The sequence below is a fragment of the Pristis pectinata genome, chromosome 18 (assembly GCF_009764475.1).
Source record: "Pristis pectinata isolate sPriPec2 chromosome 18, sPriPec2.1.pri, whole genome shotgun sequence".
Taxonomy (NCBI): Eukaryota; Metazoa; Chordata; class Chondrichthyes; order Rhinopristiformes; family Pristidae; genus Pristis; species Pristis pectinata.
The window spans coordinates 9,255,978-9,282,561 of record NC_067422.1 but is presented as its reverse complement, the minus strand read 5'-3'; the positions used below and the strand labels follow the sequence as shown (position 1 = coordinate 9,282,561).

At 38.9% G+C, this 26,584-nt stretch overlaps 1 protein-coding gene across 1 annotated transcript in view; it reads left to right on the top strand.

Annotated features, from left to right (window-relative positions):
* The window catches only part of LOC127579787 (E3 ubiquitin-protein ligase rnf213-alpha-like), a 148,809-nt gene that overhangs the window by 5,101 nt on the left and 117,124 nt on the right, over positions 1–26,584 (top strand). The window contains 6 exon segments of the mRNA XM_052032715.1: positions 1,647–1,846; positions 8,437–9,051; positions 14,482–14,708; positions 15,541–15,699; positions 18,741–18,940; positions 22,401–22,681. Coding sequence (XP_051888675.1) covers positions 1,649–1,846; positions 8,437–9,051; positions 14,482–14,708; positions 15,541–15,699; positions 18,741–18,940; positions 22,401–22,681 — 1,680 coding nt within the window. The 5' untranslated portion in view covers positions 1,647–1,648.

The following is a 26,584-nucleotide window of genomic DNA, read 5'->3' as shown; positions in this document are numbered from 1 at the left end:
GTAGATTGGAAAACATTTTACCTTCAATTATATCCGACGATCAGACTGGTTTTATTAAAATCAATATCCTCCCACACCCCCAAAGACATGCTGGAAGGTATTTGGCTACCATAATTAATCCCTAGTATAGGTGGTTGGCATGAGAATTGGGTATGTGACAGAGAATAGTTTACGGGAAATAAGTTGGGGAATGAGAGTTGGCATAGACTCAATGGTTGAATGGCCTCTTTAGTGTCATAAATATGAGAAATACTGGGGAAAATGTGCAAACAGCATTAAATGCAGAGAAGTGTAAGGTAATGGTGGGCAAATAAAGCAGAAATTGTAAAAAGAAATTGTATGCAAGAAATGACAAGATACTCAGAAGTGAGGAGGTACAGGGGATATTGGAGTGCACGTCCACAGGTCCCTGAAAGTGTCAATTTAAGATGGTTGAGAAGGCATCAGGATACTTGTGTTTCTTAGCTGAGATATAGAACAGGTAGGTCAAGATACAACTATCTAAATCAGGCTGTAGTTGGAAGCTAAAGTACAGTGTACAATATGATTATCACAGTACATTTGGCGACCTAAACACCATAGAGCACAGAGGAGATAAAGCCAGGACCAGAGAATTTTAATAATGTGAAGAGACAGAATAAGCTAAAGTTGTTTCTTTTGACCAATGGACACTGATGGAAGATTCAGTTTAGATCTATAAAATTATGACAGGCATGGATGGAGTTACCAAGAACAACCCATTTCCCTGAGCAGAGAGGTCAATAACTAGTAGACATAAATTACAGGTAATTGGTAAAAAGATTTAATGGGAATTGTGTCATTTCTATAAATTAGTTGCATATTGGCAAAATCTGGGATATCTTCTGTATATCTAACATATCAAAGTTCTTTACTTTTTAAAAGCCATTCATTAGGTGACTCTTCAGTATCTTCCAGAAAAGACCTTTAGAGAAATGGGTAAATAGAACCATACATGATCTAGGTGTGAGAGTTACGAGATGTAAGCTGTGGCATTCACTATGAGTTTATTACTTGTGAAAGCCAGGGATTTCAATTTAAGAAAAACCCTTAGAAATGACTTACCACAACATACAGTGAGATTTACATTCATTTATTTGACTAAAAAGAAAACTTACGAAGTGAAATTGCGGTGAAGCAGATGCTTGTCCAGCTTTGCACTTTTACTGTCGCAAAAGTAGTGTACAAGTTACGGGCCTTGTTTCTTGCTGCAACGAATGTTCAAATCATATTTGATTGTGCATGTGAGGTTTAGAGTCTAATGTGAAAAAAATTGTTAATCTATGTTCTGTAGTCTTTAACATACAGAGCACTTTTGTGTTCACTCTTTGGAATAGCAATTGACACTTATTCTTCTTTGGTTTGATAAGTTGAAATTAGGGATACCAGTGAACAGAGTCATTTGTGATTCTGGATTCACAAATGTGAAGAATGTATATTTACAAGTTTCTAAGATTCCTTGTGTATTTTGACTTGAAAACAAATTCTGATGTTGAAACTTTATCTTTTTTATTTACCTTGCTGGGAAAATGTCTTGAAATGTTAAGCACACTAGTAAGTTTCAATTCAAATATTATTTTCTTTTTTGGCTTGGATCTTCTTAACTATTTTAAATTATTTACTTATAGGAATGGCCCAAAGAAGTGGGAAGAGGGAAGCTCCAAATTTATTAACATCAGAGGCTGTTGAATCATCCTCCACTCAGCCAGCTGCCAATGAGAGTGAAGAGTCATTGCGGGAGACAGCCTGTAAAGTGCAGTGCGACCAAAACCCAGTCCTGTCAGCTAACAGAGGAAACGAAAATGAAACTTTCAAGTCAGTGCTGAAGGTAAAGTGGCTAAGCACACAATTATCTTAACAATTTCTGTAGTAGTATTAAATTAAGATTTTTTCCAATTGTAAAAAGTTTCAATAGGTGATGTCCTTTCACTTTCCTGATCCCAGGTATCTCCAGAAGATGCTTCGTTCATTAATATGATGCCACATATGAGGGATTTCATTCATGTAAACACAAAAGAAATCATTCTCCATAGATGAGGAAAAAATAAAGGGAAGGTTTAAATAACGTCTGTTTCTTGATAGATTAGGTAGGGAGAAACTGGTCAGTAATTGGAAGATGCAGATTTAAGATGATTGATAAAAGAACTAAAGGAAGATAAATTTCTTTGAGAGTTGAGTTAATGCTGACATTGACTCGGCTTGTCCGCCGCTGCAGGATGCATCCTTGTCTTTGTTATCTGTGGATTTAACCAGTGTTGGCCAAAGTCCTATCTTCCACCTCCATAAACTTGAGTTCATCTAAAATTCTGCTGCCTGTAGTATAACAAATTCTATTCTCCATTCAACCCTTTGCTCAATAGCCAATGTCAGGTGTATGTAGAACATAGAACAGTATAGCACAGTAGTCCCATCAGCCACCATATCTGCAACTGACCATGATGCCAATCTAATCCTATCTGCCTGCACATGGTCCGTATCCTATTCTTGTGTCTGTCTAGATGCCTCTTAAATCTCGCTGTTGTATCTGCTTTAACCACCAGACCTGGCAGCATGTTCCAGTACTTACCACTCTCCTGTGTTTTAAAAAAAAACTTGCTTTACACATTTCCTTTAAACTTTTCCGCACCCCTCCCCATCTCCAATCTCCAGCAGACATATCTCCTTTTCAGATATCAGTGTTACTCCAGTTCTGGTGCATTCCTGATTTTTAATCACTCCACTGTTGATGCTCACACCTGAAGCTACCAAGGCTCTAAGGTCTGGTATTCACTTTCTAAAACCCTCCGCTTCTCTTTTTTAAGATGTAGCTTAAAACCTGCTTCTGATTAAGCTTCTGATCCACTGCCGTAATATTTCATTAGCATTCAGTTGTACCTTCCAAAGGTAATTATAGATACACTTGAAAAAGAAAATAATTGCCAGACTAAGAATAAAGTGGGATAGATGTATTTATTGGGTAGTTCTTCTGAAGAACATGAACTCCATGGATTGCTGTGAAATGTGTCAAATGGGTTAAATTTGTCAATGGTTTTAGATGAGAGTTCTGCATCATGATGCATTCTTAATAAACAAGATCGGGAGCTCAGGGGAGCTGAGAATCAAGACATGTTTTCACATTTTCCTCATTGCTATTTTAATCCTATGTTGTTTTAAAAATTTATTTTAGTTAAAAGTTTTTTTGTGACTGCCTTCTAGTCAGCATATCTGGTTTCTTAAATGGGTATCATAGCTTATTATCTTGGGTCATTTAAAAACTTCCTGCAATTTTTATGTAATTCCTGCAGATTCCTGTATAACATTTATGTAGGTATACACTAAAACGGTGTACATTGGAGCATTCAAATGATTTTCCTATTCTTTTCCCAATGTCCCAATAGGTTTATCTGTTCAGATGCTCAGTCTGTGCTGAGCTAATTACTTTCATAATTACAATGTGCTTTCTTGAATTTGTACACTAGGGAGGAGAAATTGATCAAGACTATAGCTGCTGATTGTTATCAAGCAATCTCTGTGGAAGTTTATAAAATATATGTCTGTTTCATGCTTAGTGTGGCAGAATTTGGTAAGACACTATTTCCCCCTACATTAAATAGTGCAAATTTACTGCTGAGGCTCTTGTCTCAATGTCAAACACCTGGGCAAGGTAGTTAGCTCCTTCGATGAATCAACACCTTGATAAGGTATAATACTTCGGAAAGAACAACCACAGTATAGGAGTGGCCTTTATTAAATTCCTTTTCAACTTTCTTCAGTATTTGGCCCGTGGATTGCTACCAGCTGTGAAGGAACAGTGCTTCTATTCAACTTGCTGAAAATAAATTTGACTAGCTGTATTGCAAATTCTGTCACTGGATGTCTGTTCCAGTCTGGAGCCCTCTACTGGGGATCTATGTTATGTTTGTGCAAAAGAAGAAATAGTTAGGCTTTCAACTAATTGCTGACTCATGCAAAGTCCAACCCAGAAGTTTTAGGCATCTGGGAATATGAAGGCTGTCCATTTCCCTCTACAGATGCTGCCTGATTTGTTGAGGTCCTCTGGCAGTTTTTTTTTAAACTAACTTCTAGTATTTCTTGTATTGAGATTCCCAAATTCCTTTGTACCACAATACTTTGAGGTCATTTAAATAATAATTTGCTCTTTGAGTCTTCCTTAAAAAGTGGATAACCTCACATCATCCCCATTATACTCCATCTGCTAACTACATGCTCACTCATATAACCTATCTGTATCTATCTTTGTGGGTGTGCTTTTCATATTTCACTCAACTTGTTCAGCCACCTATTTTTGTATCATCAGCAAATTTGGCAAACATACACTTGGTCCCTTCATCCAAGTCATTAATAAAGATTATAAATAGTTGAGTCCCTGGCTCTGATCCCCATGCCTCCCCCCACCCCCAATTAGTTACTGATTGCCAATTCAAAATTGACCCATTTATCTCAACTCAGTTTTCTTTTAGTTAGCCAATCCCCTGTCCGTGCCAACATATCATTCCCAACCCTATGAAATCCAAAAGCACTATATGAACTAGTTCCCTTTTTTTCACCCTCTATACTACATCTTCATAGAGCTCTGGCAAATTTGTCAAGTAGTGTGTTACATTTGCATTTTTCCAGTTGTCTGTAATTTGTGCAGAAACCAGAGATTCTTCGTAGATTGTGCGTAAGGCCCTAGGATACGGGCCAATGGGTCTGGGGATTTATTGGCCTTTAGTTTTAGAAGTTTGCATTTGTAGTAAAGGTCATGAACTAGGGAAGTGCTATTAAAGAAGCTTTGGCTAGCTACTGTGGTTCATCAGCTCCATATTGTAGCCACAGTGAACCAGTGGTGAAGAGCGTGAATATTTAGGATGCATTCTATTGGGCGGCAATATCATGGATGATATTGAGCCTTCTGTGAGTTGTTGGAGTTGCATTCATCCAGGTAAGGGGTATAGAGCATAGTGGTATGGATACAGTAGCAGAACAGCTATGTTACTGGATTAGTAAATCAAAGGTCTCAGTGATTTGGAGATGTAAATTCATATCCCACCAAGGCCGCTGGGTAATTTAAATTAAATTGATTCGGACTACAAAGGTGTAACATTATGAAAATACAGAATTGTCACATAAACCTATTTTATTGGGGGGGAAGGAAATATGCTGTTCTTACCAGGTCTGGGTAAAGTGATCAGAGGCCACAGCAACGTGGTTGATCTTTAACATCCTCTCTTAAGTGGCCTAGTAAGTCGCTCAGGCTGTAACATTTCGTGCCTACTTGCCACTACCTGCTCATGAGCAATTCAAGATGGCAATAACACTCAAATTTGCTTGTTGAATTTACAGAAAAAGTGCTGAATATATCACATTCCTGACTTGTAGAAGACTTTGAGATGTTAGGAAGGGAGTCATTCACCACAAAATTCCCAGCCTTTAGCTTGTTCTTGTTTACATCAGTGGTCCAGTTAAGCTTTTGGTCGTCGAAGATCCCCAGTAAATGGTAGAGCCCTGGGGAGTGATGTAGAACAGAGAGACTTCTGAGTGTAGTTACATAGTTCCTTGACAGTGGTGACACAAGGCAGTGAAGGTATTTGACACACTTGCCTTTGGTCGGAATATTGAGTATAGGAGTTGGGATATCATGTTACATTGGTAAGGCCATATTTGTGTACTATGTACTGTTGTAGTTGCCCTGCTATAGGAAAGATGTCATTAAACTAGAGAGGGTGCAAAAAAGATTTGAAAGGATGATGCTGTGACTGGAGGGCTTGGGTTATAAGGAGAGACTGGATAGGATAGGACCTTATAGAAGTGTATAAAATCATGAGGGGCATAGATAAGGTGAATAGTCAAAATCTTTTCCCCAGGGTAGGGGAGTCCAAAACTAGAGGGCTGATGTTCAATGTGAGAAGGGAAAAATTTTAAAGGGACCTGAGCGGCAAGTTTTTCCACGCAAAGGGTTGTGAGTATACGAGCTGCCAGAGGAAGTGATAGAGGTGGGTACAATTACAACACTTAAAAGCCATTTGGACAGTTACACAGATAGGAAAGGTTTGGAGGGACGTGTGACAAACACAGGCAAACCGGACTAGCTCAGTTAGGCAACTTCGGCACAGGTGAGTTGGTCTGAAGGGCCTGTTTCTGTGCTGTATAGCTCTATGACTCTGAAAAATGCCAGTGTTTAAGCAGAAGGACTGAGGATGCCAGAAAGAAAGCTTCCAAAGCAACATCCTGTATATGTTCTTTTCACACATGCTAATTCATATTTTTCAGTTAAAGTTGACTTAGAAAATATAACACAATTTTAATAGATGGGTAACCATCTCTTGACATCTGTGGGACATTTGAATTTATTAACAACCTCATTCACAACATTGAAGAGGCATAAGAGATATTAATTTCATTCTAAGGGCATCTTTCAGATGCCTTGCTCATGGATAGGAAGTGAAGCCAGTCAATTTAAAAATGTATACTATAGATTTTAGCTGCAGGGTTAGAATGCCACATAATTCAGAACAACAATATTAAAATACTAAAAAGGATCAACAGAATAGTCAGCATATGTGAAGAGGAGAAACAAGTTTAACGCTTCAAGTGTTGACCAAATATTATTGCTGCTTTTTCCTTTATTCCTGTATTCCACTTTAGGAATGAAACATGGCTGATGAAGATCAAACTGGCATTCATTGTGTGGCGATTGATCACTTTCTTAAGCTCTGCATTGCCTGTAATGAATATTCAGCTGCAGACCATTAAATGGGATCTTAAGAAGTCTGATCCAATAGATATTGAGATTAGTTGAGTGATTGTGGATTGTACAGAAAATTAAGGTAGACTAGTTTTGGCTTCGGGTGAGATGGATCTGGTTAGAGTGTAATACTCCCTAATGTTGAATGTCTGCACTCATTTGATTTTCAAGTATATAATGCCCATTTGAGCAAAATGATGATTGTCTATGGAGAAGTACTTGTATGCTGGAGGGGTTTACACTGTAACAGAATTTCTCTAATTTTCTTCAGTAAGTTTTATAAAATGAATTGTTGTAAAGTTCATTATGGCTTTATAATTAGTTTATGAAAATCACTTGATGCTAGTTAGCAAAGATCGGTTAAGAGTTGTGACCAAACAGTTTCAAAGCAACTTTAATAAAGGAAGTTCTGATTCCTGGATTTCCTGGCTTTTGCTTCAGGAACCTGTGGCTCCACTTTAATTTCTCTTTAGACTACTTCTCCCCTTCCTAATTTGGCCTTGCTGTCTCTATTTGTCCTTGATCCAATTTTACCCACCTCAAGCATACTACTTCGACTCTTTAGCTAGACCTTGATCATAGGAGTAAAGAACGTTGGTAATTAATATGATAGCAATGACCATCCAGCTACCTTGTTCATGCTAAGATAATCCTGCTTAGTTTTCCTAGTTCCTTTGTTAACAATATTTTTATGTATTTAAAAAAAACTCATGGGCAACTTTTTGTGGCACTAATTGAGATTTTCCTTAGATTTGGTGTATAGTGGTGGTACTGGAAGCCCGGACTAGTTCACACCCAGAGACTAGAGTTCACATTCCACCACAGCAACTGTGGAATTTAAATTTGATATATAATCTAGACTTTTAAAATAAAGTCTAATGTAAGGATGACTGTAAAACTACTGGACTGTCACCATCTGCTTCACTGAAGATCTTCATTGAAGGAGATTTGCATCCTTGTGCGGTCTGCCCTACATGTTAGGCCATTTAAGAGCTTTGTCACAAGCTACTCAGTTTAAAGGCAGTTAGGGATGGGCAATATATGCTGGCCTTCCCAGTGCTGCCCAGATCTAAAAAAGTGAATTAATAGTATTATTCAGTTGAAAAACTGAAAATTTACATTATTAGATTTCTATTTATCTTAAAGCAAATTAGGAGAGAATAGACTTTGACATTTGGAATTCAACAATACCTCGCCTATCTTTTCACCAGCAAAAAGAGGGCTCCGGCCACATTGATGGGCAGGTACTTATAATGCATTGAAACTCTTGTTACTTTGAAATAAGTTGCAATTGAACGGAAAATATGAGCACTGTAAACTATGAGTAGTTTATTCACACAACCATTGTCCACTATTCCACTAATGTGGATATATTTTAATTCTTGAAGTTTTTCAATGAAGTTATCAAAATGCAGTAAAATATAGAATTGGAGCAAAAAAACAAAATGTTCACAGTATGTTCAGATATTGTGTTTGTATATGCTGGTATCAAAGCTACACTGAATACAATTGAATGCACACCAGTTACAATATTTTATTTGTGCAGTTTCCTAATCAGCAATATTGTTAGAAAAATATTATTTTTGCAGCTGAGTGATGGAAGGGGATTGGAGTTTTAAATTTCCAGGAGACTGATGATACTGATTGCTGTCATTCATATGATCTGAGTGTAATTGTTGTTTTAAAAACAGAAAAAAAAGAGACAGAATAAACAGAGTGCAGCTGATACGTGTGAAGAAACTACTCCTGCTTCTCAACTCAGGCAGTTGCATTCAGAGAGTGAACATACAGACACCAAAACAGTGCAGCTCAGTAAAGTTGATAATGAAACTGGCAGTTTTTCTGCTGATGCTGATGATGGGGCCAATGACCTGAAATCTACCAGCGATAATGCTGATCTACAAGGTGCTGTGGGTGATGGACACCCTCCCAAATCAATGCATAAGGATCAAATGCCAGATAGTTATAGTCCAGCCAAAGATGGTGCAAATCAAGGCTTGGCACCACCCGAAAGTGACATTACACCTACTGAGAACAAAGATGATGGTGCCAGAGCTACTGCAGAGAATTCAATGCTTCACCCATGCAAGAAGAAACCAACCAACTCAACGGGAGATAGAATTTTAAACCCACAAAAACAAAGGAGTGACAATGAAGAGATTGAATCTGCAAAGAAAGGCAATTTAGGCAAATCAAAACCAGCAGAAGTAAGTGCTAAAACAGACCATGGCAATACAGAAACCAATGAAGAAAAGACTCGCAATCAACAGGAATTGAAGAAGGAAGAGAGCATTCCACTCACTAAGGTTATAACGTGCATTTATAAATTATTTTTATGAAAATACTAGTTTATAAAAAGATACCATTTTAAAACATTAACAGTAGCCTGAAACTATTGTAAGAAACTTGATAAACAGAACAAATTTGTAAAAGAAAACAATATTCTACAATGTCTTAAGTTTTCAGCTATCTTTTTGTCTCAATGGGGTAAGGTAATGATATTAAAAATAACATTCTTTCTTCATCTTTACTCTTGCAACTGCAATTTCTGCTGAGACATGCTGTAGGAATGCTGGTTAGTCTTTGGTGCCTTACCTAATCTACTATTCATGCAGGACGATAATTATAAAAATATAAACACTAAAATATATAAAACATATTAGTTAATTGTTGGCAGATTATTTAATGGGTGAGTATTATAACCAAATCCAATCTTCTCATCATGTGATAGCAACATAGTTTCCAGCATGGACCAATAGATAGGAAAAGTTCCTCACCCTGGTTTATTAGAGCTAATCCCACCACTGTGATGCCAATCAGGATCAGCCAATTACCACAGATCAGGAATTGAACACAGTGCTTTCTGGTCTTCAGAATTGTTATTTGAGAACTTCCTCAGCAGATCCCAAATTTATCTTTTTATGTTGATTGGTTGACTGGCAGCAATTACCTAATAACGAAGGAAAAATGTACGCTCTCCAAAATATCTTCAAGGCATTGTGTCCAGAGCTGCCCACAATGCTCCAGGTGTGATTTGTTTAACTGTAACATAATTTTTACCCACCAGTGTTGCAGTGCTCTGAGTTGTAAGAGCAGCAATCCAGTAGGCTTTATAGGTTATTTTCTGCATTCATCCGTGATTTTCAGAAACAGAAAAATAGCAGGAGGTAAATTGGCCCTTCATGCCTGCTGTGCTGTTCAATATGATCGTGGCTGTTCATCCAAATTTGGTATCCTGTTCTAGCTTTCTCCCTATGTCCCTTTAGCATAGGAACAATTATCTAACTCCTTGAATATATTTAATGATTTGGCTTCAGCTGCTTCCTGTGACAGAGAACTCAGAGGTTTACCCCTCCCTGGGAGAAGAAATTTTTCTCCATCTCAGTCCCAGATGGCTTACCCCTAATCCTTATTCTCATTTCAGTCTTAAATTACTTATCTTTAGTCCTGGACTCTCCCTGCCATTGTGAACATTCTTCCTGCATCTAGTCTGTCTATTCCTGTTTAAAATTTCTCATAAGATCTTGTTTTACTGAACTCTAGCAAATGTAACCCAATTTTTAGTCATGCCATCTTTAGGGATCAATCTGGTGAACATTTGCTGCATTCTCTCCATTGCAAGAACATCCTTCCTCAGATAAAGAGACCAGAGCTTCACGTTGGTGCTCAAGGAGTGCTCTCAACAATGCATTGTGCAATTGTGGCAAGACATCCCTGATCTTTTATGTGAATTCTCTTGCTGCCCCAACTTTCCCAGAACTGAGCTCTATGTCCCAGAAATCTAAATCCCTCCCTCCTGCACCATCTATTCAACTACACATTCACCTGGTCTATTCTTCAGTTGCTATACAATTCTGACACAGCACAGGAAGTAATCCTGAGATTACTAACATTCAAAAGGTTAGTGCTCACAGTACCCAGGAGAAATTGGCAAACTGGATCCAAAATTGGCTTGACAACAGGAGAGGGTAATGGGTTATTTTTGTGATTGGATGCCTGTGACTAATTGTGTCCTACAAGATTTGGTGCTGGGACCCTTGCTGTTTGTAATAGAAACATAGAACAACTACAGCACAATTCAGGCCCTTCGGCCCACAAAGCTGTACCGAACATGTCCCTACCCTAGAAATTACTAGGCTTACCCATAGCCCTCCATTTTTCTCAGCTCCATGTACCTATCCAACAGCCTCTTAAAAGACCCTTAAAAGTTTCTTAATCTACCTGAATAACTTGGATTTGGATGTGGGAGGCATGATCAGTAAGTTCACGGATGACACAAAGATTGGCAGAGTTGTTAATCATATGAAATGTAATCATACATTGCGGAGAGATGTTGATGTGTTGGTGAAATGGGCTGAAAAATGGCAGATGGAGTTTTAATCCAGACAAATGTGAGGTGATGCATTTTGGGAGCATGAATGAGGCGAGGACATACACCATGAATGGTAGGTTCTCAGGGAGTATAGCAGAACAGAGGAACCTTGGAGTACGAGTCCATAGATCCTTGAAAGTGACAACACAGGTAGATAATGTGGTTAGGAAGGTGAATGGCATACAGGCTTTCATTTCTCAGGGCATTGAATACTGAAATACGGATGTTATGTTCTAACTTTATAAAACCTTGGTCAGACCTCCACTGGAGCACTGCATGCAGTTCAGGTCACCAAAATATAGGAAAGATGTGATAGCGCTGGAGAGGGTGCAGAGGAGATTCACCCAGGTGTTGCCTGTAATGGAGCAGTTCAGTTACAAGGAGAGATTGGACAAGCTAGATCTGTTCTTCCTGGAGTGGAAGAGGTTAAGAGGGGACATGTTTGAGGTATGAAAATGTAAAAGAGGTGTAGGTAGGGTAGATTGCAAGAAACATTTCCCCATATCAGGGTTAGATAAAACTAGAGGACATAGATTTGGGGTAAGGGGGAAGGGGTTTAGAGGGGATATGAGGGAGACCACCTTCACCCAGAAACTGCTGAGTACCTGGAATGCACTGCCTGAGAGAGTGATTGAAGCTGGGTTGCTAATGGCATTTATGTGTTGAAATGAGCATTTGAATTGCTTGGGCATATATGGCTATGGGGCAAGTACTGGGAGATGGGATTAATACGGAAGGGTGTGACGCTGCTTTCAATGAGCCATGCACTTGTACTCTTAGGTTCCTCTGTTCCATTATGCTCTCTAGTGCCCTACCATTCATAGTCAGAATCAGGTTTATTATCAGTGTAATATGTTGTAAAATTTGTTGTTTTGTGGTAGCAGTACAGTGCAAGACATAAAGGCATAAAAACTAATGTTACAAAGATAACTAAATAGTGCAAAAGAGGAATAACGAGGTAGTGTTAATGGACTATTCAGAAATCTGATGGTGGAGGTGCTGGTTTGACTTTCCAAAATGCATCACCTCACACTTATCTGTATTGAAATCCATTTGCCATTCCTTGGCCCACTTCTCTAACTGATCAAGATCCCCCTGTAATCTACGATAACCTTCACTATCAACAACACCTACAGTAATTTTGTGTCATCCACAAACTTACTGATCAAGCCTTGTGCATTTGCATCCCAATCATTTATATAAATAACGAATAACAAGGGTCCCAACACTAACCCTTGCGGCACACCACTAGTAATCGGCCTTCATTCTGAGAAACAACTTTCAACCACCACTATCTGCTTCCTACCTCTGAGCCAATTTTGAATCCACCTAGTTAGCTCCATCTAGATTCCATGGGACCTTACCTTCCAGACCAGCTTACCATGTGGGACCTTGTCGAAGGCTTTGCTAAAGTTCAAATACATAACATCCACTGCTCTACCCTCATCTACCCTTTTGGTTACTTCTTCAATCTCCTTAGTTACTCCCTTTAATTTAGAGTACTATTTACACAAAGGACCTTATTCCACTCCAAGCACTACCTGCTACAATATAAAGTCTCTGCCTTTTTTTACCATAGCAGATGAAAGCAGTAAAACAAAATGTAGAAATCCCCACCTGTTCCTGTTTCCCAATCAGCTGCCCTCATCTTCCCTCGCCATCATCACTTTCTAAACTATGACATCACTTGTGCATCTCCCTCACTGTCCCTGTGAGAGTTTGTGAGGGAATACCTCTCACTGCCAGTGTTTCACCCCTCACATTCACTCATATCTTTTCCTTGGTCTTAGTCTTTTAAACCTCTCACTGCCAGTGCCTGACCACTCGCAGGTCTGCCACCATTCTCACCTTATCCTCTGCTTCTGACTTCTCATTATTTAGGGGATATTTCTTTCTATCCTTTTGGATTGCAAGTGGATGACCTCTCTTTTGCCCACAAAAATCCATTTTTGCCCATTCTGATCTGATTTTTAAAAATTGTAATTTAAGGTTTCCTTCTAGACAGCTTACACTACTGTATATCTTTGTGTGATTAACAAACTTGGATAGTTACCTTTCTATCCCAGCATCTTAGCTATTTGTAAAAGTGGAAAATGGTTGCAGCTCCAATACACATCCTTGCTGGGTACCAGTTGCAACATCCTGCCAATCTGTGAACCAATAATTCCTCTCCTGTCTCCTCCCACTTAGGTTAAATACTTTGCCAGACCAATAATTTATCTTTAGTTCTATGAGCTCCACCGTTAGTTAACAGTCCATTAGAAGGAATTTTATCAAGTCTCTCAAAGAGAACTATGATGGCAAACAGTATCGTAAATGCAAGATATCATTTCTGTGAATCCTGTGTATGATGGTTTCTGTTTAAGAACCCTCTAGTGAAGCTAAAGTTTTTTTCATGTAAAATTATGTGTTACCATAAGCTTGTTCAGCTATGCTTGGAATGCAGTGACTCCCTGCTGCATCATTAATTTCTTTAGAAACAACAACTCATGTTCTGCCTAGGTAGTCTACAACTCAATGGTATGAATATTGACATCCAATTTCAGGTAACTCTTACCTCCTGTGTTCCTCTCTCACTCTCTTGATCCATTTTTGGTCCCCCTATTTTTGTTCCCTTTCCCATATCTCCCTCCCCCTCCTGGCTCCATCCACCAACTATCCACACATTTCGCCCACCAGATCTCCTCCCCCACCTGGTTGCATCTGCCCTTCCATCTTTTCCTGAATGATTCCCTTTATTACTTTCCTTACTTATCATATTCCTACACTGTTAGCCTTTGTGTTCCCACTCATCACCCTTCTATAGCTGTCTCCACCTTCACTCTCCATCTCCCCACCTGGCTCCATCTGCCTTTTTTTCCCTTCTCTGCTTCCATCTATCACCCACTTTTCTCAGTCTCCCAACTCCACCTCTCCCCCTTTCCCACCTGGCTCCTTCTGCCCATTATCCTTCACCCTCCTCGGTCTACCCATCACCTACTGGCCCCTGTCTCACCCCTCTCCCTCTCTTCTTCAGACTGCCTATCTTCCCTCTCGAATCTGTCCTGATGCAGGGTCTCATACCCAAGATGTCGACAGTTCCTTCCCCCCACATAGATGCTGCTCAACCCGCTGAGTTTCTCCAGCTGTTTGTTTATTGCTGGAGGAACTCAAGTTTGATTTCTTTTATTTTGATGAATGTATTTTGATATTATTATTCTGATATTATTGCAAGGTGGTCCACCTTGGAAAAAGTACAGAAACATAAGAGAACTCAAGGTCCAAACAGAGAAGACTACTGATCTCATAAAAATATTTGTTTGAAAACATCAAACAAAGGCAGGCATTTTCAGGAGTTACTTATCCTGTCTTTGGTGCCCTCTAGGGTGGATATTCAGGAACAAATAAGAAGAATCAAATTCAACAGAGTGAGAAAAAAGGACTCACTGTGTGTATTGATCACCCATTGGAAAGCCCAAAACAGAATAGCAACAGAGAATTGACAACTTCAACAATAAGCAACAAAAGTGCCAATGAAGATAAAAATCCAATAAGCAGGAAGGAAAGAAAACAACAAAAAAAACATTCAAAAGAAAAGCCTTCTGAACTCAGGTGGGAAAAATATGACTGAGTTGACAGATAACGGACTTAATGAAAGAGATTAAGTTGTTAAGTTTGCTATGCTTTAGCTGACTGAACAATCTTGCATCCTGTTATCCCGAATTTTGTGTAGTGGATGTTTCCTTGTCAACATTTTTTAACGTCATGTTGTGTTAACATGATTACATGCTTTGTCAGCAGAAGGCATGTGAGGGGAAATTTCTGCACTGTTTTATTTTTCTTTTAATTTACCTTCTTTTTGGGCCACCTTTTTCAATTCTTTCAGGTACTTGTTGCGGCCTTAGCTGCTTTGTTTAATTTATTCTCTGAACTTTCTACCATATGTGTGTGCTTGCTGCTGCCCCCTTTCATTTACTAGTTCTTGCTTTACTGTCAGTAGCAACCCATCAGCTCTTTTGTTTATTTCAGTATATCTGCTTTCTTTCATGACCTCTTGCACTACAAGTCCTTCCACTTTCTCTTTGCTGGTCGTAACAGCCATCAACTCTGTTTTTATTACACCTTTTTCATGTGAAACTGCTATTTGTCCTCTTGTACAACTTATTAAAATATGACTGTTCCCAGCCAAAAGAATGCTAGTCTTGCCTGTTGCTCACCACTTTGAAAGCTTGCTACAAATATGACCAGTTGAGTCTAGGCAGTTGATTTTTTTTTGTTTCTTACAGAATATCAGTTATATTTCATGTATTTTTTTTTAAAAGCTGTAATAAATGGGAATGAAAGTTGTATAAAGATGAAATAGTTATAACATGAATATTTTCAGACTTCACAAGGATTATTGTGTACTTGTTTTCAGTAATATGTTATTATTTTAAATCTGCAGTTACACACATTTAAAACCTGAAGAAACTGTTTCCGTGTACTTCTATGCAATATTGTCGAAGGATTTTAAGTTCAATCCAGATAAAGATAAAGTAGTTATAAGATCTGGAAGTCTTGCTCGTAACTGGAACACAAATGCATTGGAAATGACTGTAACCAAGTAAGTTTACATTTGGTTAAAAGTTTTCATTGCTTGAGTCCTTTTCAAGCAGGGTTTTGTTTTTGCTTGAATTTATTTTGAATGTAAGAATAATGAAGAATATTATTGCACCACTCAACCCCACAGGAAGAAACTGCTTTTGTCATGATTGATCTTTTGTAATCATCAAGTAAGCTGAAAATTATTTCAGGAATATAATCAATGTGAAAATTGCCTTCCATTTAGTTGTCAGTCGTTCTGCAATACATAATTTTTGTGTTAAACTTTCAAGTTTTCATTTGATACAATGATTTTTGTCTTAAAGTTCGGATTTCTTCGGAAATGATGCAGAGTTGGAAGCACAGATGAGTTACATGCATGAATGTTAAATTAGTGCACCCAACTATTTAATGTTTCTCGAAATAGAATTTTCAGTGACTAAAATAATGGTTTGGATTTTGAAGAGCACGGCCTGCCATCTCACACAACTCTCAATCTGGTTCAGAACTAAAAGGTTAAATGTGTGAGCCAAGAGTGTCCTAGAGCTACTGAAGCAGCAAAGCTTTGCAGTGACTTGGCTGCTTAGCCTTGACTGTGAAGTGCTGAGAAAGCCTTTAACAGACAGAAGAAACTCATCCCCACAGCTTTGCTGTCTGTCAAAACTGTCAAGATATTGGAATGTTTCTGAATGTCCCTGATATTCAAAAGCATTCAAAAACTATTACAAATGAATTCATATATTAAAAATTATTACATTTAAAATAATTTCAAAATAATTAAAATCAACCACAGAGATAAATAACTAAATATTCTGACCTTTCATGCTCGCAGCTGTAAAGTTTCTCCTTGGAAGTGAATGGGCTCTCAGAGGATTCGTGAACAGATATTCGCATGGAATCTCAGCAAGTTTGACATAGTGTAGTGATATATTTGCCAGCTTGGATCTGTCAGCAAGTTTGGGATTTCCATATTGGATTTTCTTGTGATAAAGTTCTAAACTTGCATGCATTTGCAGAAATAAATGTTAGCAATTTTCTGAGGCCATGCTGATAATCCTTGAGGCACTGCACCAAATGCAGCCTGTCATTCCAAAAATGAATTGGCGATTCCAACTCTGTTAGTTTACCAATTCTCTATCCTTGCTAAAATAATGAAGTGGATTGTGTTGAACGTGGACTGCTGTCCGGAGTTGTTGCTCCTGTTGCCTATCTGCTGGGACTTAACCTTTCCCAGAAGTGGATGGTCACATGAGTAGCAAATAGGTTTCAGATGGTGTACAGTTGAAGTCTATCTCTGGAGCATCCAGGCAACCTTTGACACTGTTGTCAAAAGCTTTTGTATTGTTTTTAAATGTCTCTGATAAAGATGTTAAAAGTGATTTAAATGGTTCTTAAAAAAAGTTGTTCAAATTTATGAATGTAAATAAATTTGTGTGTTAAAATGCTGATAAATAATTAAAACGTTAAATTAACTTGCTTATTCCACAGTCTCAGTTACTAAAATGAATTAATTTGCCACTTGTTTGTCAGCCATCTGGTGTAAAACTGTTGGGGTGGAGGTAAAGTACATCCAGCCTACGTCCTCAGTACATTGATGCTCAACAGCTTGTCTCAGTGGTAAATTGGAATTGATTTATTATTGTCACTTGTACTGAGGTACAGTGAAAAACTTGTCTTGCATACCGTTCGTTCAGATCAATTCATTACACAGTGCATTGAGGTAGTACAAGGTAAAACAATACAGAATGCAGAGTAAAGTGTCACAGAAAAGCACATTATTAGTAATTCTTAGAGACATAAAATTTAGATTTAGAAGTGTAGAACGATTATAGTAGAAGTAATGAGTAGATCTGCAGCGAGCAGCTTGCCACGAGTCACCACGCTCTGACTTCATCTTGCAAATTGCAGCGGTGGAAAAGCAGATCATGTGTGCTGGATTCTGACCTCCAGCATATCTCGACTGTGCGTGTGCAGAAGTTAGAGACCAGCTGAGTTGCAGAATGCAGAAAGCAGTTGAGTAAAAAGAAATTAAGAAAAATATCTAAAAGGCCTTAAATTGCAAGCAATCAATTAAGAAGTTTAAGGTGAAATAAGCAAAATAACTTACCTTAACTCTTCTTCAGAATCGATGACCCTTTCAGTGGGGTGTCAGTTCTTATTAGTTTTACACCTCAGCCTGTTGGTGCCCCATGTCTGAACTCAATGGTCAATCTTGGACTTTTACATTCGGCTGTCAGTCAGCTCCATCTGGCCCATTACCCCAAACCTCAGATACCAAATCTTATTGAAGGCTTTCTGAAAATCAATCTGTTTGCTATGCTAGTTGCACCTTCAAACACAGCCAAACATAATTTCTTTTTCATAAAACCACATTGACTTTGCTTAATATGTAATTTCTGGGCATCATGTTACCACATCCTTCATCCATTCCTGCATTCTCCATGCAGGAATTCTGATGGCAGGCTAGCTAGATCATCTTTAAGTTGCAGACTTTGCTAGTATGGTTGTCTGGGATCAATCTGTGCTCTGTAATTTCACAGATGCAGCACCCCATCTCCACTGCCATCTCAGTCTAAGATTGTTTTACATTTAATTAAACCATGTGGGTTTTTTTTGTTGATTACACTTTCCAGTGCACACTGCTCTCCTAGCTTGGAGAACAAAAAATATCTTTCTAACCAGTCACTGACCTGTGATATTACTGGATCTGGGATTTACTTACCACATCAAATGAATGATACTGGAAAATATTGTGCTTTCTTAAATGGGTTAATTATTGTAATTTATTTTTAATTCTTCTATGAAGCATAGAAAAATGAACTATTTCAAAATATTTGCTGCCTTAAGTTTACATAACTGAGTATCTTAGATCAAAAGGAACACTTCCTTCACCTCTGCATCATGTGCTCACTAAATACTTGGATTCCTCCTCTGTGTAATCCTATGCTTTCATTGCTTTGTTTTGATTTGTACTTCACCTCCAAAAAAAAGAGATTGTTTATGTTTACATTATTTGCTTATTTGGGTCAGCTATTAGAAATTATTTTTGCTTCATGTCATCAGGAATCTAGGAGAACATGGATACTTCATTGAGGGATGCCATTATGCTCATCAAGACATTATTGGAAAAAAATATGCTTACAAATATGCAGTCATAAGTGACAATAAAACAACATATGAATTAATTTATAAGTCAGACGCACCAAGTGATTGTCACGTCAATCGCTGCTTACATATAAAACGAGAATTGATTTCTGAAAGAGGTAAGTAGCTATGTACAATTAATTTCTTACCTGTGTTTCTATAACCAGTCTCATTTTCAAAATGAAAGCATTGTACTGGGCTATTATCGCATTTATGCAAGATAATAAAAAAAAAACTGCCTTTTGTTCTTATAGTTAGCATATGCACTCATCTGTTGATCTTTTGGCTCTCTGTTGTTTCATACTTCATTATCAATATGCCTTGGTCTTTCACTAAATTACGTACTGTTTCTGTATACATAATACCTTAAATATACCAGACTTCTTTTGGAGAAGAGAGCAGAATATAATAAGCCTCCTGCACAATCTCCGGTGCTATGCGCTATGTTCCATAATTTAGGGATGATAGTTTGATTTGGCTGGATACTACCTTCAGCTGAGTAAAGGTACAGGTCTTGATCCTGGGAACATTGGACTGCTTTTTGAACAGACTTTTCTACTATCAATGCAGATCAAAAACAAAATGAGTAAACCTGATCTGTAACATATTTCCCACAAGACTTGTCATGATTTGTGAAAGAAATTCATTTTTCTACCCTCCCTTGTATCTCAAATATCTCAAAACTTGATTGATATTTTCTAGTATCTTTTGTGTTGCTGTTTCTCCCCATCCCTTTTCTTTGCCTCTCTCTTCTTTACTTTTCAGGTGGTGATTTTTCTTATCTTAAAAGTTACCCTTTAAAGAATAGTTTGACTGCAGACTCATTAAAGGCCTGACCAGCCATGACTCAACAGTTCCCATCTTTATACCGCACCCGTACAGTGATTAATACATACAGTGCATGGGCTTGAGTTCCCACAAACCACAGGCTATAAAACCACATCAGCACACAATGCATTTCAGCACTCCACTGGAAGGCAGCCTAGAATTCAGTGTCTGAACTCCATTTTATGTTTACTGGAGCTGTCTGGGGTTGGCTCTTAATTCTGTACTTTCTGACTCCAAGGTATGGTTGAAACCACAAAATGATCTGAGTTGTCAAATGTGACCTCAGTAATTCCTTTCTTAGATTCTTCTATCATGCAGTTACCACCCTCCCCCTGCCCTGCCTAATTCATTTAACCCCATGCAACCCTTTGTCTCTTGCTTTCCAACCACTGGCGTCACTGACCCATTTGGAAAGGACGTTCTGAGAAAAGTAGAGAAGAATCTGTGATCCTAGGGACTTTTCTGGAACCTGAGAGAATTGGGTGGATCAGGGAGCGCTGTGAACCTGTGCTGAGGCAGTTTGGGATAAGATGGTACGGGTAGGTGGGGTGGGATAAGGAGAGAAATAGGAGAAGGAAATTGTGTTCAACCAGTCCTGTGATCCATTTATGTATATTGATTCAGGGCAGAGTCTGGTCTTGCATTTGGTTTTATTGTGGGGGAAGAGGGGCCCATGGATGTGGATCTGAACTGCTGTGGGACATTTTGTTTTTAAGTATTGTGCCAGAGTCTTCCATTGTGTTGTTGTTCATTATCACCTGCACTTTATCTGAACACTCTTGTATTATTGGTTATCCCTCCCCTATCCCACCCCCAGTGCTTTTGACCATTTCTGTTTTCACTTTCCTGCCGGAGAAAGTTTGTTTATTAAATTCATGTGTAGAAGATTGAGGAAAACATTTGAGGGAGTATGCTTCCAGCATGTGCCAGAAGTACAGAAACAAGATTTTTTGCTAATATAGTTTTTGTCTATATACTTCTATAAACAAAATATTATTTACCAAAAAATCCTTGTTTTTGTAATTTCCTTATTTTTTTAAGGTATAGCATTTGGCCAGGTTTCAGATAAGGACCCTAGTTTGAGAATTTGATTGAAATTTCATATCGATAAACAGGTAAGTAATTCAAATATGTTTATTGTTGGGAAGCAATCACTTTGTTGAGAGAAAGTTAAGGAAATATGGTCAAAATTGTCAACAGAAAATATCTGCATTTTAGGAATAGGCATTAAATGTTGGTCTTGACATAATTTCCAGAAGTTTTTTTGGAATTATTAGTCTGAAATAGTACAAAAGTAAAATACTACAAATGCTGGAAATTTGAAATAAAACAGAAAATACTGGAAGTGTTCAGCTGGTCAGACTGCATTTATGGTATTTCAGGTGACTCCCTGGTCCGCTCATCCCTCCCCACCTATCCCCCTCCTTCCCCAGCCACTCTCCCCTGTAACCACAGGAGGTGTAACACTTGTCCCTACACCTCCTCCCTCACCACCATCCAGGGCCCTAAACAGCCCTTCCAGGTAAGGCAGCCTTTCACATGCAAATACCCTGGCATTATTTATTGCATCCAATGTGCTCCCGTTGTGGCCTCCTTTACATCGGTGAGACCGGTCACAAACTGCGCAACTGCTTCTTTGAGTACCTCCTGCCTGGATCTCCCGGTTGCCAGTCATTTTAATTTTTCTCCCCATTCCCACACCGACATGTCTGTCCTTGGCCTCCTCCACTGCCAAGTTGAGGCTAAACACAAACTTAAAGGAACAGCACCTCATTCCACCTAGGTAGCCTACAACCTGGCTGCATGAACATTGAATTCTCCATCTTCCAGTAAATGCTTCCCTTCTGTCCCTTTTTCTCTCCTCCTGATCACCTGGTCTTCATCAACATGTCTCTTTCTATTTCTCACCCCCCCCCCCCCCCCACCGCCACCCTCTCCATCTGCCCATCTCCCACACACACCTCCCACTGGTTCCCCTCCCCACTACTATGCTGCCCTTCCCACCCTCCTTTGATTCCGTGCTCTACCTTCCTCTCCTATCAGATTCCATCATATTCAGCCTTTTGTTACTTCCACCTATGCCACTCTCCTCACCCCCAGCTGCCTATCAACCCCCCCTCACAATCCACATCGCCTGCCAGCTCTTGCTCCACCCCTTCCCTCCACCTTTATACATTGGCCATCTCTCCTCTATGTCCATATGAAGGGTCTCAACCCAAAACGTCAACTGTCCACTTCCCTCCACAGATGCTGCTTGACCTGCTGAGTTCCTCCAGCGTTTCATGTGTTGCTCCAGATTCCAGTCTCTTGCGTCTCCTTGATACTTCAGGTTGATGACATTTCAATAGAAACCGGATGAAGATCTTTCCTGTTCCTTCTCAGTCCTGATGCAGGGTCTTGACCTGAAACGTCAACTTATACTTTTACCTCCACAGATGCTGCTTGACCTGCTGAGTTCTTCCAGTGTTCTGTCTGTCATTCTGTTAACCATTTTTGGTTCCTTGCACTTATGCACATTCATTGGCATTAACTATTTAATTTCTGGAGGGTGAGGAGAGATGAAGAAGAATTCCTTTTAAAGTGAGCAGTAGTGCAACATGAAATGTGCTTCCTTCATCAGAATTAAGGCAAGCCCACTTAATCATTTAAGGAAAGAATAAACAAACACAGATTGAGCTTGAGAAAACTTCTGATCGGTTTTGGTATTCTCATGTATTAGTTCATTTCTAACTGAGTGCTTTTGTTTTTAAGCAGAATGGCATCAATACGATGATATCATATGTGCACCAGTCAAAAAAAGTTGGACTCCTTGGGATTATTTTAAAAGTGAAAACAAGGATATAAAACGTGGAAAACAACTCGCAGGTGAAATCATGGTGAAGTCAATATTTGATATTCTTACGACATGGAATGAAAGGAACCTGAAGATTTTCCTAAAGCAACTACGGCAATTCTTTGAAGTTTATAAAAATCCTATGGTTTTTGAACATGGACCAGTTTCTTGGACTTCCCTTTCCTTTGGGGAGAAACAAGTAAGTAAGATTATCAATGGTTGGGGTGACTTGTTCTCTTCAGCAAAATGCTAAAGGTTTCTGTGTTTTTAATGAAGAGGCTTGCTTTGAGAAAAATGCAAAATAAAATGAATTAAGGAACAAGAGAGTGGGAATATGTTATTGAAAGGGAAAATTAGCCATTTATTGAAAGGGGGAGCAGGCCTACATCTGCTTCTATTTTTCTGTGTTTCTAACATGCAGTGTTAATTGAATAGTTGCAGACAAAGTATGGAAATTCTATGTATGGAAATTGTATAATCGAAGTTCTTCCACACTTTCCATCTGAAGAGAATCACTTCCTTCCTTGTATTTTGATGGCAGAAGCAACATCAACATCAATAGCACTACCAGTATGAGCATTACTGTTGGAATATTGATTTTTTTGTGGCTCAGGGGACCATTTGGACTGTTGAATCCATACTGGATTAAAGTAGAACACTCCTTTCATTCCCATTTACCAGATCTTTCATCATTGTCCTGCAAATTTATTCCCTCTCAAGTGTTTGTCCAACTTTCATTTGAAACACTGATTTCTCTTTCATCACACTTATAGGCAAGGAGTTCCAGATCATAAGAATGAAAGAAGTTTTTCTTCACAGTTCCCTACATCATACATTATATCTGTGTCCCCAAGTCCTTGAAACAGCTGTTATTGGACCAGTTTCCTGCTCTCTACTCTTTCTAAACAATTATGATCCTGTATACTTCTATAAAATCTCCTCACAAACTCTTTCTTCAAGGAGAATAATTCCAGCTTCTTCAAAGTAACCTTATAGCTAAAATCCCTTATTCCTGGAGCCATTCTGGTGAATATTTTCTGCACTTTAGCTGGGTCCTTTACATCTTTCCTAAGGTTAAATAACCAAAATTGGACACAGTACTTCACTTCTGGCCAACCAGTGTTTTATACAGGTTTACCATAACTTCCCTACTTTTGTAACAAAGTAGGAGGCTAAAGAAATTTGGCATGTCCCCTTTGACACGCACCAATTTTTATTGATGCACCATAGAAAGCACTACAAATGCTGCAAATCTGAAATAAAAGAGAATTCTAGAAATACTCAGCGAGTCAGGCAACATTGCTAGAGGGAGAAAACAGAATTAATGTTATAGCTTGATGATTTTTCATCAGAATTGGCCAGGCAACAGGCAGCCTGACATTTTCTCCATTCCACTCCCACTCTGACCTCTCTTACTTTGGCTCTTTAAGTTATTCCCACAAAGCCCAGTGTTAAGCTTGAAGGGCAGCATCTCATCTTTCTATTCATCATACTACAGCCCTCTGAATTTAATGTTAAATTCAACAATTTCAGGTACACAGCCTTTTACAACTGGCTGATCTGATGGAAGATCATCAACTTGTAAAGTTTACTTTTATTCTCAACATAAATGCTGCTTGAATATTTCTAACACTCTGCTTTTCGGATTTCTAGAATCTGCAGTGTTTTGCATCTCCAGTGTTTTGTATCTTACAATTCTTGAATTTTTTTTCTCTCCCTTCCTCTGTTTTCATTAATCTCTTCCACTTGTGTCATTCAGTCTTGGTCTCCACCCTATTACAAATATTGTTTTTGTTCTCTCCATCCCTCTCAACTTCTCTGCAACTTAAAGCATGTTGGATTTCCAACTTTTCCCAGTTTTGATGAGGGGATGCTAAATCTCCTGAAAATGCTGAACCATTTAAGGACAGCCATGACAGGTTTGAACATTTCAAGAAGCAGGCAAAGTTGCCTACTATTTGCCTTGAGGGGAAGGCAGCAAGTGCAGATACTGTGGTGGCAGAAGTTTTCCACAAGAATCAAATCATTGAAGAAGGTAATTACTCTCCGAAAAATATATTTGACATGGATGAGATGAGACCCTTTTGGAAGAGAATGCCATCATGCACAATCACCCTGAAGGATAAGAAAACTGCTCCAGGTTTCAAGGTAGCCAAAGATTGCCTTACTCTTCTTGAAGCAATGCTGAGGGTGACTGTAAGCTTAAACCTCTCAATCAATTAGAGAACCCAAGAGCCTAGAGAGCTATTCAAGGGCCAATCTTCCAGTGACATGGCGATTGAACAAAATGGCCCAGGTAATGTGGAATGCTCTTCCAGAATTATATCATGTCATTTCTCTTCCCCTTCAGTGAACAATATTGTGCAAGAAGTAACCTGAACAGCAAAGCCTCATATTTAGTCAACAATGCCACTGGACATCCAGTTAGCATTGAAGACATGGCTGACCATATCCAGGTAGTTTTTTTTTAACACCACTTCATTGTTAAAACTCATGGACCAGGGTGCAATCACTACATTTCAAAGCATACTACCTACAGCATGTAAGAAGGCATATCGTTTCAAGGTCGAGTGGCAATGACCATAATCAGCATTCAGGAAACTTGGAAGAGGTACTACATCATAATAGCCGTAGAGTACACTAGTGTCTCTTGCAATGGCTTAACTCGTGCAACAACAAATATTTGGAGGAAATGATGAGCAGAGTGTGCGCACGACTCCTGTGGGTTGCAGACACTAAAATCTACGAGAAGAAATGAGGCTGAGTTTGATGAGGTGGGCTAGGATAATGTGGAAGAGTTGTTGGAAAACATGGTGAAGAGCTTACAAAGGAATATCTTAGAGCTGGAACAACAGAAGTCGTAGAGGAAGTAAGAAGCGACCATCATAGCACTTCATCAATGCAGCTGATCACAAAATGCTTTTCTGAGGTATTCTGCCACTGAGGGAAAGTGATGGCTATCTTCAAACGCAACAATCCCAACATGGATTGCAGGATTAGCGGTGTCTGCATGATGGAAAATACCATGCATTTCTATGAGAGCTTTTTCGGATGAAGAGAACTGACCAGATATCGAATGACACCTTTTAAGCCTTGTTCATCATCCATCCAGTAGCAATCATGGGAAGCATCCTCACCATCAATAGTGCAAGTTCTGTCAAGCTCAGCACCACCACCATCCAAGCAACAGTGACAACTTTTCCTCTCACCTCGCCTACAACCACCTCAGCATGCAAAGCCACCACAAAGTAGAAGCAGGGATCGATCACCTGGCCTCTGACTAAATGTATTTGCAGCACATCATTTTTATTCTCCACTATTCAGTAAGATCATGGCCAATCTACTTGCAAACTCAACTCCAATTTCCCACCTGCAGATCGTAACCTTTCACCCCCTTGCTTATTGATAATCTGCCTCAAAGGTGGTCTACCTCTGCCGGGCTTTGAAATATGCTCAATTCTGGCTCCCTTGTTATAGGAAGGATGTGAAGTTGTTAGAGAGATCAAGGAAAGATGTGAGCAAATAGTTGCTGGGATGAGGGGGCCACAGTTACAAGGATGAATTAGAGAGGCTGGGGTTGTTTTCTTTGGAGGAAAGAAGGCTGAGGAGAGATTTGATAGAATTGTATAAAATGAGGGATTTGGACAGAGTGGATGATGGGAGACAGTTCCCGTTGGTGGAGGACTAGATGACATGGGTATAAAATAAAGGGGAAGAGAATTAAGACTGACAGAAGGAACGTCTATATTTGGAATCTGGAATGCACTGGATACACTTCTCCATTTTTGAATCTTCACTTAACAACACACTGTCCTAGAACACAACCCTTTTATAAATTGAAGAATATCTGTATTCTATAGTTCCAATCAATACTGGAATAATTCAAATCACCCAATAACATTTGCTGTGCAGGTCTCGTGCACTTCTATAATTTCCCTGAAGATTTGTTTTTCTCTCTTTCTTCCTTGCTCTTTCTCACTCTGTTTGGTGTCCTATACTAACATGATAGCTCCCTTCTTGCTGTTAATTTCTGATCAACTTCTATGCTTGCCCTCTCAAGGACATTCTCTCTATCCAGTGCTATATTCTTCCTTCCCTATCT